This window comes from Peromyscus maniculatus, chromosome 1 (assembly GCF_049852395.1).
Source record: "Peromyscus maniculatus bairdii isolate BWxNUB_F1_BW_parent chromosome 1, HU_Pman_BW_mat_3.1, whole genome shotgun sequence".
NCBI classification, from domain to species: Eukaryota; Metazoa; Chordata; class Mammalia; order Rodentia; family Cricetidae; genus Peromyscus; species Peromyscus maniculatus.
Window position 1 is genome coordinate 135,474,718 of NC_134852.1, and position 17,233 is coordinate 135,491,950.

At 51.3% G+C, this 17,233-nt stretch overlaps 1 protein-coding gene across 3 annotated transcripts in view; it reads right to left on the reverse strand.

Annotated features, from left to right (window-relative positions):
• Positions 1-357: 357 nt before the first annotated feature.
• The window catches only part of Nsmce1 (NSE1 component of SMC5/6 complex), a 30,653-nt gene continuing 13,777 nt past the window's right edge, over positions 358-17,233 (reverse strand). For all 3 annotated transcript variants that reach the window (XM_006980366.4, XM_015998893.3, XM_076551946.1), the window contains exons 3-8: positions 6,951-7,072; positions 6,711-6,788; positions 5,689-5,835; positions 1,840-1,956; positions 1,032-1,152; positions 358-582 (exon numbers count right to left, since the gene is read on the reverse strand). In XM_006980366.4, coding sequence (XP_006980428.1) covers positions 503-582; positions 1,032-1,152; positions 1,840-1,956; positions 5,689-5,835; positions 6,711-6,788; positions 6,951-7,072 — 665 coding nt within the window. In that variant the 3' untranslated portion in view covers positions 358-502. The remainder of the gene's footprint in view (positions 583-1,031; positions 1,153-1,839; positions 1,957-5,688; positions 5,836-6,710; positions 6,789-6,950; positions 7,073-17,233) is intronic.

Consider the following 17,233-nt stretch of genomic DNA (forward strand, 5'->3'; position numbering starts at 1 on the left):
ACCAAACAGCAAGGGCTGGACAGGATTTGAGGACCATGTAGATGCCAGGGACAAGGAGGCTGGACTGACTCTCAGGCTACTTGCTGAAATAACTGGTGGGCAGATGGGGGACAAAAGGCCTCATGGGAACAGCACAAGTCAAGTCCAGCCCAGCCTGCAAGGGGCTACTGCATTTGGGACCAGAGGAAGGTGCTATTGTGGCTGTGGACACCAAGGCCAAGATCATGGACCAAAACCACAGAAAAAGCAAAACCACCCAGAGCCAGACACAGAGACACCTGCCCAGGGCTGCCATTCTGTTCACTCTTTGCCATGGGGAACCCAGCCCCACACAAGCTCTAGATTGCTGAGCACAGCAACCATCAGGAAACATTTACTAAAAATGTGTTAAGAGCAAAGTTAACAATGGAGGCAGTTCATGTGCCATGTGGATGGCCAGGCCCCTGTGATAACTGGGCCATGAGGGTCAGCCCACCAACAGCCGGAGCCACGCAGGACGTAGCTAGTGCTGACGAGTCCGCAAGGACTTTCTGCTCGACTTGGAGACGCCAGCCTCCCTCTCCTTCTCAGGGTCGAAGACTTCTGTGTACAGAACAGGAGGGAGACACAGTGAGTAGCATGATGAATGGACTGACCACACAGAACACAGCTGACATCCATAGCTATTTCTCATGGAGAGGACCTGTCCTATCTGTAATATTCATTGCTAACCCTCCTCCCCCAGCACGTGAGCCAGGCAGCAAAGTTCACTGAGGGAGCTGAGAAGTAGCTTTCCCATCCCACTTCCTGGAGGGCTATGGGAAAAGCCTTGTTTGGGACTCACAAGCCTTGAGGTCTCTAGTGGATTCTAGAGCCCTTTAGAAGAAGGCAGGCAGTCAGCTTTCACCTGTGCTTCAGCAGGCCACCAACACTGACCTTCATGCTTGGAGTCTTCCTCAGCCCTCCTTCCAAAGCTGCTCTTGGTGCCCAGCCTCAGAACTGAGGCCATCACAAGGCCACCCTATCCCCTGGGCACTCTGGGGGCCATGTACCTGGTATGTCATGGGGCCAATAGTCATTACAGTGGGGGCAGCGTGGTTCAGAGGTGGACTGGAAGTACTTGGCCACACAAGGCAAATGCATCCTAATACCACATGTCTCGCAGCTTTGACCCTGAAACAAGAAAGGCCAATAACCATGGAGTCAAGACATCCCTCAACTTCACAAACCTTCAAAAAGCTGCAAGAAAATAGCTAGCAGGCTGGAGGATTTAAACTTCCTACTGTAGGGCCTGTACTACAGAATTTTGAACAAGTGGACACAGGTGGGAGAAGCTGAAAACCTCACTTCCACCAAGTCCCTGAAGCTCCAGACTCAGGCTGGCTGCTCAGAGATCCCCAGGTGGGAGACAGACATAGAGCTTTGCAGTAGGTTGAGTGGCAACATGTATCACATGCTTTAGATCAACACAAGCATGGGGTAAGCCACAGACTCCACCCCAAGAGTCTGACCATGGAAAGATCACAGGCACCTGTGGATACCATCACAGAAGCTCAGCATGAAGCCTGGTTGAATGGTGGGAAAGCCTGCAAAGCTGCAGTGAGAAGCAGAATGGTGGGTACAGAGAGACATCTGTCACAGAACTACCAAGACTTAAGGGACCCTTTCTCCTGAAAAGTTATCAGCCAACACCCACAAGCACCTTGGGCTAGAACGGAATGCCCAGGGAGAGAACTAGGGAGGCACCAGCAGGGGAGTGTGTCATGGCCTGTCCAGAAGGTGCCTGCTCCTGGGGGACACAACAGTGGAGGCCCAGTGGGCTGAGCATCAGGACCCCCGCTCCCACTGCACCATCAGTACCTGGATGAGGAGGCTGTGGCAGATGTTGCACATCTTCACAGCATCCGGGTAGGTCTCTCGGATGAACTGCTCCATCTCCAAGATGGCCCGGCCATGCAAGGTGAACTCCCCTTCCTTCTGCGGGGACACAACACACCCACACGCCGGCTCAGTGCTGACTCCCCCAACCCCACGGCCCAGAGTACAGGAGAACAAGGTCTGGATGCTCTAGTTAACTGCAGGCTGTCACCAATCCCAGCCAATGTCAGCAACGCCCCCTCAGCCAAACCTCACGAAAGGGAAACTAAGGTAGAGATCAAAAAGACAGTGGAGGTGAGGATCCTGTTACCCTCAGACCTCAGACCATCCCTTCACCTTTACAGATGTGACAACCCCATGATCAGACAGTGGAGGTGAGGATCCTGTTACCCTCAGACCTCAGACCATTCCTTCACCTTTACAGATGTGACAACCCCATGATCAGACAGTGGAGGTGAGGATCCTGTTACCCTCAGACCTCAGACCATCCCTTCACCTTTACAGATGTGACAACCCCATGATCAGACAGTGGAGGTGAGGATCCTGTTACCCTTAGACCTCAAATGGTCCCTTCACCTTTACAGATGTGATAACCCCATCTTCACAGCTGCCCCACAAGTGAGTCACAGTCAGTGTCTTCAGCAAGGGAAGACTGAGGCCAAGTAAGAGAGGCATTCTCCCAATGGGTGACCCAAGACAACCCCAGCCAGGTGCCCACTTCTCCTACCCCTTCCCACCAGTGCTCCCACGTCACTGCCAGCCCTGTCACTTTACAAATGAAGCTGGAAGGAACCCCCATATTGGTGTGAGTGGCAGAGCCTCCAAAGGAAGTCAGGCCTCCTGGCCTCCATGTCTGTGTACAATCCACTCCCCAGGAGCTGGACAGTTACATAACGGAGGTAGCAAACACCGCCACCTATCAGGCAGAGGCAAGCCTGCTGGAAGGGTTTCATCACAGTCAACAGTCAGCAATGTGGACGCAGCCACATTCACGGCTCTCCCTGCTTCTTTGATGAGGAGCTGGGAGAGCCGGCGTGGAGTCTTGGTGGCCCGAGGGGAGCTGGTGGCACCGGAGAGGAGGGAGGCTGAGGAGACAGCCCCAACGGTCCTCCCGCTGTCACTGATTTGAGTTTGGGACGGTTACACAACTCAGTTCCCTCCCACCCACCACATGGTGGGGAGGGTGCTTGTGGACGCTGGGCTCCTTTCCAAGCAGAAGCTTGGGGGTCCATCTATGAAGGGGCCTGGTAACCAAAGGAGTGAGTGGAGGTGGGCTAGGAGAAGGGGGGCAGGGGAAGGGAGTTCAAAACCAGGAAGGCCTTTGGACACAGAGACTGGCGTCCTGAGCAGCAGATTTTGCTAGGTAGACAGAGACTGGGAGCCTCCTCGGGTGTGGCAGGAGCACGGCTGACTCAGTCCAGTGCCTGTCACCTCCCAAAGATCTCAGATCCACCATGACCCACCTTCCCCTGCTCTTGAGGCCAGACCCCACTAGAGGGAGCCAACCTGGCATGTGGGAGATGTGGCTAGTCGGCTAGTCTGTGGTGGACCAGGCTCTGATGCCTGCACTTACCACCCTCCAGTCCAGAGCCTCCCAGTGGACCACCCAGCTGAGAGTACCTCAGAGCCAAGCCAGGGCCCAGGACGGAAAAGTGCCCTTGAGCGATACACATGGGAAGCCTTCTTAGCAGATGCAGGCTGCATTTCTGAGGCTAAAGGTGACTCTAAAACTCAGTGCCTCTGATCAAGGAACTGGCTGCCCAGGAAGGCTGGTCAGGGACCAGCCAGCAACCCCGTCATCAGTCCTTCAATAGGTCCCCCACAGAACTCACAGCCGCCCTGCCCAGGCTGTCTAGGCCAGAAAACACAGCCCGAGACAGTGGAGGAGCCAGGAGATGCTCTCCCAACCACACACTCTACTGCCTGAGCCTATGCCTTCCTTCACCGGGTACACGGTAAACAAGAACTCCAGAGGTGCCCAGCGGCAGGCCTGAGGAGATTGAGGGGCTGATGGGTGCCAAGGCAGAGGCAGCTGGCACACTGGGTTCTGCAGCACTCCCCTCCACAGTAGCTCACAGAATTCTTTAGAACTCGCATCAAGCCCAGGTAACAGCTCAGCTTTCCCTGCAGAAGGCAGAGCCAGCTTTCCATTCTGAAAGGAGGGTACCAGAAGGACCTGGATGCCATGGACACCATGGTAGGCCTCAAGACGCTGGAGGTGGGAACCTTCCTCTCAGCAGCAAAGAGCTGGGCAACACTCTGTCCAGAGTGAGCAAACGTTTGTACTACCATGTGTAAGTTTTAAGTACACTGTCTTGGAACTCCATCTGCTGGCCCAGCTACCCATTCAGCAGGCATTTACCAAGCATTACAGGTGTCAGGCACAGTCTGCCACGGGGCAATGAAGTCAGAAACCCTGCTCTCAAAGTCTGCCTCAAAGAGAGCACACCAAGAACATTCCACATGACAAACCTAGCCCAGAGGACAAGAGACTGAGTCACGGGTGTGTGCTACAGGCACCTAACCAGGCTGCTACCTGGGCTTCACGACTACAGGGTGTCAACATGAGCAAACCACCAAGCTGTGCTGAACACACACCATCACGGGACACACAGGATGTCCCCAAACTCGCCCTCACTCCCGATGGCCACTCATGCCTCTTCCCAACCGATACCCAGGATCAGAACTGTAGCAAGGTTCTCAGAGAGGAAGCTAAGGGCAACTGAGGCCACAGATGGTGGCCTCGGGCTATGGGTCTGACTTCCCTAAGAAGTAGAGGCCAACCAGCACTGCCAGCTGGGGCTCTTGTTGGGGTGGAGCTGTGATCAACAGGCCAACCTGAGTCTAGGCCTGGGCTTATGCAAACAGCAGTGCCTTTTATGGGGCAAAACTTGGGGCGTTTGCTTCGCTCCAGCCAGGAGGCTTCATCACAAAGCCTGCTTCTCTCCCAGACCCACCGTCTACATGTCCTCTTTGCACCTCTAGGGTCAGTGTCATAAGTGGAGGGGCCGAGCACCGGCCTGCAGCAACATCATGCCGACCGACAATGCCACCAGAGCAGGCACTCCGAAAGGCTCCTCTGGCAGGGGGCCCAGCAAAGGAACTTCACACCCTCACTCCCGTGCCAGGATTCCTTTCTGCCCAGGTACAGGAATGAAAGAGCAGTCACCTGCACCAGGAAGCAGACCCAGGCAGGTGGCAGGGCCATGCTCATCCCGGCAACTTGCCCTTTATCTTACTTACTTTTTCACTGCTGGGACTGAGGCAACTTATAGAAGAGAGCATTGAATTTGGAGCTCACAGTTCTGAGGGTTAGAGACCACGACCATCACGGCAGACAGGCATGGTACTAGAGCAACAGCTGACAGCTCACATTCTGATCACAAGCAGGAGGCAGAGAGCACACAGGTGATGATGGGAGTCTTTGAAACCTCAAAGCCCGCCCCCCAGTGACACACTTTCTCCAACAAGACCACACCTCCCAATCGTTTCCAAACGGTCCCACTAACTGGGGACCAAGCATTCAAACATATGAGCCGGTGGAGGCCATTCTCCTTCACACCACCACACAGTGCCTCTGCCTACAGCAGGGCTCAGATGACCCGTTAGTGATTTCAGCCTCTTCGACCTGTGGCTGCAGCACCCAAGACAGACTGTGTGAGTGCCAGGGAACACAGGCACTCCTCAGAGGTCACTGAAAGCTTAAAGCAGAGAAGGAACCGCCCACCACAGCTGGGCCTGGCTCAGCGACATTAGTTGGATATGAATGTGGATTTGGAAGAAAAACTGGTGTGCACTTTCAAGTGAACCAGGCCGAAGACCATCAGGTACCTCAATCAGCCACTTGCTCTGCACGAACTTCTGTAGCACCTGCTCCGCTTCCTTCTTCCTCATCTTTTTGCCTTTGAGTTGATCGACCAGGTTCAAAATGTTTGTAGAAGAAGCAAAGCCAGTTTCTGAGTCAACAATCAGTTCCAACTGCAAGAAAAAGAGGTGCCTCATTCATCTGCTAGGACCGCAAACTCAGCACCTAAGCCACCAGCCAGCCCTGGCAGGAACGGGCTAAAACGGCCCCCATGCAGACACAATGGCCCACAGACATCCCTTCAGGAGGGTAATTTATAACAGACATCAGTAGACATGTCCAGTCCAACTGCTGAGATGACTGCGTCTATCACACCAGCCCAGAGTAGGGCTCTTGCCCCGCCTCCATCTCCCTGAAGGAGAAGAAAGAATGACCGGGCACACGAAGCAGCACCTCTCCTCACTCAGAGGTGGAGGAGCAGAGCCAGTGCAGGTCAGGAGGAGAGGCAGCATGGACTCGGGTGGGTTAGTCACGTTCCCTACAACTTCTATCTATGGCAGGACAGGTGCCTCCCAGCCTCGTTCTCCATGCCTTTGCTGACAGCCCAGGATCATCATGAAACCATAAAACTAGAAAGTCCACCTGTCCTGAAGGGCTCAGTCAGGTGGGGCCAGAGAGGGGGACCTTTCTTACCTTTCCAATAACTGCTATATGCTTCCAGACTGAGAACCACTGTCTTAGCCAGTGTGTGACAGACGGACTGAGCAAACTGCTCCAAAGCTCCAGGACCAAAGAACGGGACCCTAGCACACCAACATTCAGCGAGCTCCTCATTAAAGTGCAGGTCTGGGTTCAGCATTCTTGGGTAGGGCTGAGACCCTGCATTCTAACAAGCTCGACGGGGATTTGTTTGGCAGGTGGTTTAAGGCCTGAAACTCCCTGTGAGACCCAGAAGCTGGGGAACATGACAGTGACCTCCCCACCTGCAGCTTCCATTTCCTCCCATTACAAGTCGAGCCCGGATAGCAATGAGAGCTACTGTACTCACAGCCTTTCTAAACAGGTCCAGCTCGTTCTCGGCAAAATCCGTGGCCATTTTGGAAACTGAAGTTGTAGCAAGATTCACCTAAAAATAAATCACGTAGGGATCAGGCTGTGTCTCCACCTCAAAGTTGATCACCAGTGGCCCTTTCTCCATCTCAGGAGAGGCAGTCAGGAATGAGCTACCTGTAGAGCCCTCTGCTCCAGTTCTCCAAAATGCCACTAGAGGGCACTTTCTCACACATACCAGGGCATAAATGGGTCTCCCGTCATCTTCCGTGACTCCTTTTTTTATCTCAATATACAAGGACTCCAAGACACTGTTGATATTGTTGATGAAGTCCTCCAGCTTATCTACAGTAGCATTTCCTGGAAATAAGCAGGGGGAGGGGAGATGGGTTCATCAGAAAAGCACACACAGCCTGTTTCAATCACTCTGGCACCTGACCTCACTGGCAGCCCAGCCAGAAATGTTTGGGCTCTCTTGGGCCAATGCCAGTACTGTGTGGTTTCTTTCTTCCCGGAGTGCTCAGAGATAAGCTGAGACAGAGAGGGTGTAAAGAGGCAAAAAGGCCCCAGAGATTGCTATCTCAGACCACTGAGACTATGGCCTTCCTTCCTCTGTCCCCAGTCTGCGTCCCCAGCCAGTGGCCCTCCACAGCTCCCTCCTTCAAGGAAGCCATCCTGACACACCTGCAAGCCCTGGGCCAGCCCAGGCCTAAGTTAAAAGCCACAGCAGGGTAAGAGAGACTCACAGACGCACCACCGTGCATAAGAGACCCTGTTCTGAGCATATTCCTTGCAGCCGTTGCCCAAACCTCCTCCCACTGACCCTGCTCAGGCCCTGGCACCCCTCTGAGCACAGACAGGGCTGGTGTGAGCTGTGGGAGCCTGGCTCTAGCTACCAGCAGGAAGCCACAGCCAGAGAAATCACTCTGAGAAGCCAGGCAGTGGTGGCACACACCTTTAATCCCAACTTGGGAGGCAGAGGCAGGTGGATCTGAGTTCAAGGCCAGCCTGGTCTACAGAGTAAGTTTCAGGACAGCCAGTGCTACAGAGAGAAATCCTGTCTCAAAAAAAAAAACAAACCAAAACAAAATTTTAAAATTTTTTTAAAAAAATCACTCTGTGGGAAAAAAGTCAAAACAGAACAAAACAGAAACAGAAAACATGCCACCATTTAAGTTTAAAGCCATAACAAAAACAACAAAATCATACACAGGGGAAAGGTTAGGTTGCTTCCCTGCTCTTCATAGATGACCAAGGCTAGCTCTAGAAAGGAGACTCATCTAAAGAGTCATCACAGGGACCTAAGCTGTGGCCAGTTGGCCTTCCTACAGAAAGTAGGCATTTCCAACTTTGTGTAACGAAATGAAGACAGTTTAGAAAGCAAAAGAGCATACTGATAGCAGAGGACATGCTACATGAAGGACATATGAGGACCCAGGCTTACGGGGGTCACCAAAGGAACAGGCTGTGGGACTAATGACCGATCACCACTGTCACAGTAACATGCACACGTTTGCTTGGCTTTCTTTTTCTTTCTTTTTAATTAATACAAGTTAAATGAAAAATCAGAAGTAGCTAATAGGTGGAAACAGTGATGCAGAAGGAAGCCAGGATTCAGAACTGACACTCTCACCTCCCACTGCTGCCTCTAGTCACAAGAGCCAATGCAAAGGGCCTTTCCCTTGAAGCACCTCCCTGGGCATGTGAGATGGCTGTCCACACAGTCCATGTCCAGTGCAGGCTGAGGACCTTTCTGACCCCGAGCACCAGCTTTGGAAGACTGACGCTGACTCTGGCAAGGGAGTCAGGTCTCAAGAGCCACTGGGATAGAAACAGCACACCTTCCCAGGGAGGGGCCAGTCCACGAGTAGAGGTGAAGGAAGACCGTGTCCAGCTCTGGCTGATGCCCAAGGAGGAGCCGGCCTTGAAGAGAAAGTTTCACTAGCTTATATACACAGTAGGCTTATGCACTTTACATACCCTGTCATCCTTAAGTCTCTTTCCGGTTCCAGCCCCAAGTCACACTTCGAACAATTTAAAGAGAGAGAGGAGACTGCAAGTCTGTCCACCTGAGCAGATGGGAGATTTACACAGAAAAGATATTGCCAGAAATATCTCTTAAATACACCAGTGTTGTCTTTTCCAATCATTGTTGCCCAGGGTCCATCTTGCCCACCTGGGGAATAGTGCTTTTCCTGCTAAGAGCACAGGGACTGAATGGCGACCAGGACTATTAATGGATGTGACCCTGCACTGCCCCTTGAGCTACTAATAGAAGACCATCTTTGGGGATGGGCCCAATGGTTGGTTTGTCAGTGATGTGCCCTTTGTTATGGGAATGCAGCCTAAAGGCTGGTCAATCCTGGTGAACAAACATTTATACCCTAGCATCCTAAATTGCTCTCATCTGCAACAGGCCTGGTTAGCAGACCACTCACCTTTGGGGTATTCTGGAGGCAGAGGTCCTTTAGCTAAATTCCACTTGTGTGACTTAATGTCTCCTAAGCAAATCTATTAGTAAGTCCTTTATAACATCAGCTCTATTACTTTGAGTTTCTTCTACATCACCACTTCTCACTGGGTAAGTACAATATCCCTTGTAAACAGGACCAGCCCTGTCCATCCAATGTGCCATAAGGGACAAATATCACCTCCCTCTGAAAGGGACAATTCACATTTTCCACCAAAGAAGTACCTCAAGGTGTCATTCAGAAAAAATGTACTCTGTGGGCAGATGAAAGGCACTCTAACAAACTGTACTTTCCAAGTACCCTGGGGGTGAGATGAGATCCAGCCCTCTTTTCACACAATCCTCCAGAAGGGCCACATCCATGTGGTTGCCTCCACTTGATCTTGTGTTCCACAGGTCCCCACACCCTCACTGTCTCCAAACTGGCTTTGCTATTTGGTGGCAACAGGGCCAACAGCAGAAACTTGCTTCTCTGAGCTTGTCTTCCCTTTCATCTCTGAAGGCCAATACACCTTTGACCTCTGACCCTCAACCACTCCAGCTGGCCTACACAGCTCTCAGCAGCACCCTCCACCACAACCTCCTGGCTAGGCTCATCCCTGACAAGACTAGCTGGGGTTCCCAGCTCTGCCCTCCATGATTCTCAAGCAGTACCTCAGCATGGTCACCACTTACCACATCTGGCCACCCATCCAGATGTCACCTGATAAAGTCTGGCTACCTCACAGCCAATCAAGACCACAGCCTCCTCTCTTCTTCAAGCTGTCTTCCCTCTCACAATGGCTTAGGTGGGAGCAATTCTAGGGACTTCAATTCAGAAAAGCAGATACAGGAAGCCCCTGAGAAGCCAAGAGCTCAAGTCAACTGGAAGGGGACCCAGAACCAAGGCTAGCCCATCCGAAAGCCATGGATGTACTAGGACAAAGGCCAGCTGGTAATGCTGCCAGCCCAGCAGCCACTAGGAAAGGGAAGAGCACTCTGGCATGTGTTTTGTGCCTGGTCCCAAGCCTGGCCCCAGATGTCAAGCAGCCTCATGTCTTCCCAGAAGCCTCACAGCACACTACATTCTAATCTGGCCAGCACTGAGGTATCTCCTGTGCTACCAAAGTTGAGGATGCTGCCACTCGGTGTCAAGGTTACACAGTGGTGCTTCCCTCCCTGTCGTCTTGAACAGTGAGTGGTCACTGGTCTGCCTCTATTGCTCCAAGAAGTCTTGGTCAAGAAGCTACAGTCTGCTAACCTGCAAAGTCACAGGATAAAGCATTCGGCCCCATATTCAAGCCACAGGAAGAAAACAGACGGTACCATGTGACTCTAAGGCACCCATTTCCAGTCATGAAATCCTACTGTGAAGGATTTAGGAGAGTTAATTACCATTACTCCCACCAAACCTCTCTTCAGAATCTCGAGCCTACTGAAAAAAAAAAAAAAAAAAATGGCACATACTTCAAACACACAAGTTAAATCAGAGGCTGCTTCCCAGGGGCAGCAACCTGCAGCTAGGGGTGTGGAGTGCCCAGCTCCAAGGAGAGCAGGCTCTGGCCTGACCAGGATCCATCTCCTCACTTGTCATGCAGGCAGCTGCTTTTCGTCTAGGCTGTGATCACGTGACTGTAATGCACCTTATGGCCTGCTGGGCAATGGGCATGGTGTGGTGCATTCATCATTACAACCACCCTGCCAGGTGCACTATTAATGTCCTCTTTATACACTGGTTGCCTAAAGAAAGTAAACAACTTGCTCAGAGTTTCCCTAACTTGGACATGGAGCTGGCCTTCCAGACTCCAGATCCTCAGCCCCGGGCACTAAGCCATACACCCTGAGTAGAGAAAATCTGAGCGCCTTCCCACACCAAAACCCAGCACCATCCCATCACTTCAGTCACAAAATTGGGCTCTGCCAGAAGAAAGGAGCACAAAAACCACAGTGTCCCAATGAAGTCACCAGAGGGTTACTAAGTCAGAGATGATGTGCTGGAAGCCAAGTGGCTGATCCCAGCATGCCGGGTCCAGCCCCACTCCTTTGGTACAGTCCTAGTCTGGTCCCACCCTAGGATGCGCTGCAGAAAGGCAAAGACCCACGAGGGGTCAGCTGCCTGACAGAGAAGCAATCAGAACCTGGGGCCCAGCTTTACACTGAACAAGCAGGCCTCTCTGACTGACAGTGGAGTCCACGGAGACCACTTTCCTCTGGCTTAGATGTACTTTCTCCCTTTTTTACAACTGAGTTTAGTCTGCCTTTCCTGATGAACAGCCTGCTAAATCAGAACCTGCTTCTACAGGCTGTGGGACAGTTCACTGCACACCGTACTCGAACAGCCGGCGGCCAGGAAGTCTGCTGCCCTAACCTCTAGCCAACAAGTATTTTTGTTTTAAATGAGGCACCAAAGATAGAAAACGCTATTTTTAGGCAGAGAAAATAAGAGTAAAAAGCCAGCCCCTGGGGACCAAACCATTGTGAGCCAACTTGTCCTCTGAGAGCAAGAAGGCAGCCCTGCTAGTTTACCAGCAAGCCAGGCCTGCCACAGATCCAAGTGCTGGGCAGAGCTGTGTCCCAGAGTTCAGACTCTTCAGCTGGAACAGCGGTTCTCAACCTTCCTAATGCTGCGACCCTTTAATACAGTTCCTCATGTTGCGGTGACTCCCCCAGCCATAAAATTATTTCATTGCTACTTCATAACTATAATTTTGCTACTGTAAATATCTCACGAGAAGGATATCTGATATGCAATTCTGTAAAAAGGACATTCGACCCCCAAGGGGGTCTCGACCCACAGACTGAGAACCACTGAGCTGGAACAAAGGAAAAGCTGGCAAGGACACAAGGGATGCATGCGGACTCTGGGTTTTCCCCCTTCATCGGGTATCACTCATCAGTCCTGGGAAAAGACCATCTTGACCTTTAGACATGTGGGTGCAAAAATGAGAACCATCAGAGGACGGCGTGTGCCGAGCTGGGAAGGGCAGGGTGAGAGGTGAAGCATCTTTCATGAAGCACAGACTACATCTGACAGTTCTCAGCACCAGCACATCAGCTCACCACAGCACTGCTCGTTCTTCTGAGCAGACCCTCAGGAACCACCACCCAGGATGGATATGCAGTGCTGTGTCAGTGACTCAAAATCACACGGGGCATCCTTTGGTTCAGCAGGAATGATGGGCCTCCTGCATTGATTGCCACCGCCTGTGGTTCTTCTTCCATGACACAACGTTTAAAAACAGTCCCTGGGCACACAACTGCCTAACTTGACTCCTCCGTTTCCAGGAGTCAAGTCAGGAAAGAGAAACGTAGCCTGCCTAGCACCTGGCAGGTTGACTCTGGGCTGGGATGAGGAGATGGACTTTCCTGTCTTAGTTGGCGTTCTATTATTATGATAAAACACCATGACCAAAGCAACCTGGGGAAGAAAGGGTTTGTTCAGCTTACAGCTTCACCTCAGTCCATCACCGAGGACAATCAGGCAGGAAGGCAAGGCAGGAACCTAAAGCAGGAGCTGAAGCAGAGGGTGTGGAGGAATGGTCACTGGCTTGTTCCTCCTGACTACCTCAGCCTGCTTCCCTATTGCACCCAAGGTGGCACCTCCCACAATGAGCTGAGTCTCCCCATATCAATCAGCGGGGGAAAAGCACCACAGACTTGTCCAGGGGGCAGTCTGGTCTGGGCCTTTTCTCAGTTGATGGGCCCTCTTCCCAAATGATTCCAGCTTGCGTCAAGTTGACATAAAACTAACCAGTGAAGTAGCAAATGGATGTGGGTATTTTTGTTTGGTTTTCAGACAAGGTCTCTTTGGCTGGCCTCAATAGACTCATGGTCCTCCTGCCTCAGTCTCTGCATGGGTCACCAGACCCAGCTTACCAGTTTGGATTTTAGATGCTTTGTTCAGAGGTCCATTTCCAAACATGCTGCAACCACTATTTAACAAACAAAGACATTCTAGCAAGCAAGTCTATTCAGCTGCACCAAAATAAGACAGGATGGCGTGATCACTACAGAGCACCTAACTGTCCTGCCTCTGGGCTGAATGCCACAAGCACTGGCACCCCATGTACTCAGCATATCCATGCAAGCACGGTTTTCCATCGTGGTTGAGCTCTGAATGTCAACCTGAGTCGTCAGACTATGCAAACTCCTCTCAGCAGAATTTTCCTGGGACTCTGCTAGTATAGATTCCACTGTAACTACTCTTGCTGGAGCGGGAGTCCACCCACCCTTTACAGAAGCAGCAACTGACAGCTCTGTGCCACAGGTCTCCCACCTGCTTCCCGGTGCCCAAGGGGAGTATCTGATAGGGGGCGCTTCAGGGGACGGGAGAGGGCCAGCTGAAACCAGAGCACCCCACCTTGCTGTATCCCTGATATCCAAGTGTCTTCTCACGTTTCTTGAGAGCAATGCTGGCTGACACTGGCAGCTGGCAGCAGGAAGTACCACTGCGAGAGCAGCATCCCACCAAGAGGGTAGGCTCCGACAGCTGTGCACTCAGCCATGTTTTTATCAAAACCAAGCACATGCACGCGCGTGCACACGCGCACACACACACACACACACACACACACACACACACACACACACACACCCCTGGTGTGTTCTTTTTTTGCATGGTAACTGACTTAGAGTGTTATAGGACACTGCACATCACAGGGCTCTACCAGTTTTCAAACTCCAGTGTGGGCCGGAACCCTCCTGTCAGGAGACTTACAGGATCTTCCCTGTTCCCTGGCCATCTGATAAAGCTATAGTTTCTGACTGAGGCAGGGAGGTGAGCTCTCTTCTCCAGAAACTGGAAGACAGGCAGTGACAACCATACATAAAGCCTAACTGTGAGCGGGCAGATACAGGGCTAGCTCAGACAGCTTCTAAAGTTCCAGCTAGACTTGCGTTAAGTCAGACCAGAGCCCTAATGACCAGCCCAGGAAACAAACCACCTGCTCAGAGCTAACAGGCTCATATGGCCAGGACATGTTAACAACTGAAAGCTTCCCTGCTTCAACTCGGGCCAAGTATCATCCCCTGGATCTGCCTGCTTCCAGCTTCCCCAGGTCAGGAGCCTGCAATGGCCCATCCCAGGCCTCCACACTCCTCCTCTCAGGGCAGGGCAAAGACAGCCACTCTGCAGCCCAGCTGAAGCCCTTCAATACTTTATCCTATAGTCTGAGGCAGAGCACATCCCTGGGGTCTAGATGTGCATGCAGGCACACCCTGCCACAATGACTCCGGGCTTGCACCCTGCCGTTCACCTGCATTTGAACCCCGCACCTTGCACCCTGCACAGGCTACTCATTCACCTGCATTTGAACCCTGCACCTTGCACCCTGCACAGGCCATTCCTTCACCTGCATTTTAACCCTGCACCTTGCACCCTGCACAGGCCATTCCTTCACCTGCATTTTAACCCTGCACCTTGCACCCTGCACCCTGCACCTTGCACCCTGCACAGGCCACTCATTGACCTGCATTTTAACCCTGCACCTTGCACCCTGCACAGGCCATTCCTTCACCTACATTTGAACCCTGCACCTTGCACCCTGACAGTGGACTGCCCTGCTCTATCTGTTGCCCGAGTGGAGCCAGATGCCATGTCCCACCTTCAGGGTGATCTCCTGACTCTTAACCACACCCCCTCTCCCTCCACAATCCCTCTCCAGATGAACTCCAGTGACAGTGACCCTTCCATGGCTCACCCAGGGAGATCCACCCCATCTTAGCACTCCTTCCAGTCTAGAAGCACACCTGGACCAGGTGCACTTATTAACTGTTCATCACAGCCAAGGAAGACAGATGTACAATGAATTCATTAAAAATACAAGATCATTTTATTAGGAGCCAGCTTCTAATTACTACTAAGTCTGCTCTGGGAAGAGGTGTTTATAGTATGACAGAATGGAGCACAGCTAAAAGGTCAGCATTAATGTGACTCACCAGCAGAACAAGGAAAGAGGTGTGGGCGTGTCAGTGGCCTGCTACAGTCACACCCGGGTGAGGCAGGGAAAGGTTTGCAAACACTGGAAAGACTCCCATGTTCAGTGCACACCGAACTCACCGGAAAGACTCCCATGTTCAGTGCACACCGAACTCACCGGAAAGACTCCCATGTTCAGTGCACACCGAACTCACCGGAAAGACTCCCATGTTCAGTGCATACCGAACTCACCGAGCTGTTTACACAGCAGATGTCAGGCGCTGTGGTTTGTAGGCTTACTGCAAAGTTTTCAAACCTTGATTTTTTTAGAGGTATTTATTTATTATCTATTTAGTGTCTATGGGTGTTTTGCCTGCATGTATGTCTATGCACTACATATACTAGAAGCCAGGAAAGGGCATTGGATTCCAGGGAACTGGAGTTACAGATGTTCGTGAGCCACAATGTGGGTGCTGGGAACTGAGCACCTGGGTCCGCTGCAAGAGTAGCCACCCCATATGCCTGGCAGTTTTGGAGGCAGAAGCAGATGGATCTGTTTGAGGCCAGGCTGGCTGACATAGTGAGTTCGAAGACAGCTTCGGCTACATAGAGACCCTGTCTCAAAAAATGAGAGAGAGAGAGAGAGAGAGAGAGAGAGAGAGAGAGAGAGAGAGAGAGAGAGAGAAGAAAAAGAAAGAAAAGCCACCCCTGAGTTTTTAACTCCTAAGCCATCTCTTTAGCCACCAATGTTTGTTTGTTTGTTTGTTTGTTTGTTTGAGACAGGATCTCTCTACATAGCCCTGGCTGTCTTGGAACTCACTCTGTAGACCAGGCTGGCCTAAAACTGAGAGATCCACCTGCCTCTGCCTTCCAAGTGCTGGGATTAAAGACATTTGTCACCAAGCCCAACCTTTAATTGTTTTATATCTAAAATTTTAGATATTTTATTTATCCTCAGAATGGTACTTTATAAACTTGACTAAAAATTAACATAAAACTTAACAGCAAATTAAATAGCAAAGTGTCAGTGGCACTGGCAGCCCTTAGAGGAAGAATTTAGGAAGAAATGCTAGTGGATGATGAACGGGTGGATCAAAGTGGACCTTGATTCAAAGTGCTTCAGAAATGTTTATTTGGTAAAGTGCTCACTACAGAGGCAGCAGAGCCTGAGTTCAAGCCCCAGACCCCAGGTAAAAGTGGAAGGACAGACTGCACAGAAGCTGATCTCTGACCTCCACAAGCTCACCTTGGTAGGCAACCCCTACACCCACATACATACGCTACAGTAAAAAGTACTTCTTAAAGCATCTCCTCACATAATGCATACTGGTCACGTTAGTAAGCAGAAGTCTAGCCCAGGATCTCCTCCACACTGCAGCTCATGTGCCGGGGCAGCGAGGACACAGCCCGAGTTCTACAGACTCAGCACACCCTGAAGGCAACCTGGATCTAAGCGGGGAGGCTTCAGACAGCAGAAGCTGAGGGACTTTCTACAGTTATCTCATGGAGCTACTGAGCACTTCAGCTGTGGCCACTCCAAATTAAGATATGCTCTACGTGTAAAATACACACTGAACTCCACAGCTACAGCATTTTTAAATATGTAAAATGTTTCTTAAGTAACTGTGTATGAGTGTGTGGTGCTAGGCCTGGAACCCAGTATGTTAATAGACTGACTGACATAATTACATGGGTTGACTTTCTTTTCTTCTATCATGTACCCCAGGCCAGTCTTGAACTATCTCTGTAGCCAAGGATGAACTTCTGTCTTCCAGCATCCACCTCCTAAGTGCTAGGATTACAAGCATACACCACCATGCCCAGTTTATGTGGGGGCAGGGCTAGAACCCACAACTCATGCATACTAGGTAAACGCTCTACCAACTGAGCCACATGATCACTGGTTGACTTCTCAAATACTCAACTAACCCAACACTCTTAGAATAAGCCCGTTTGCAGGCGGATCTCTGTGAGTTCGAGGCCAGCCTGGGCTACCAAGTGAGTTCCAGGAAAAGGCGCAAAGCTACACTGAGAAACCCTGTCTCGAAAAACCAAAACAAGAACAAAAAAAAAAAAAAAAGCCCGTTTGATCATGCTGTATCATCCTTCTTACACACTGTTGGGTTAGACTCAGCAATATTAGGTTAGAATGCTA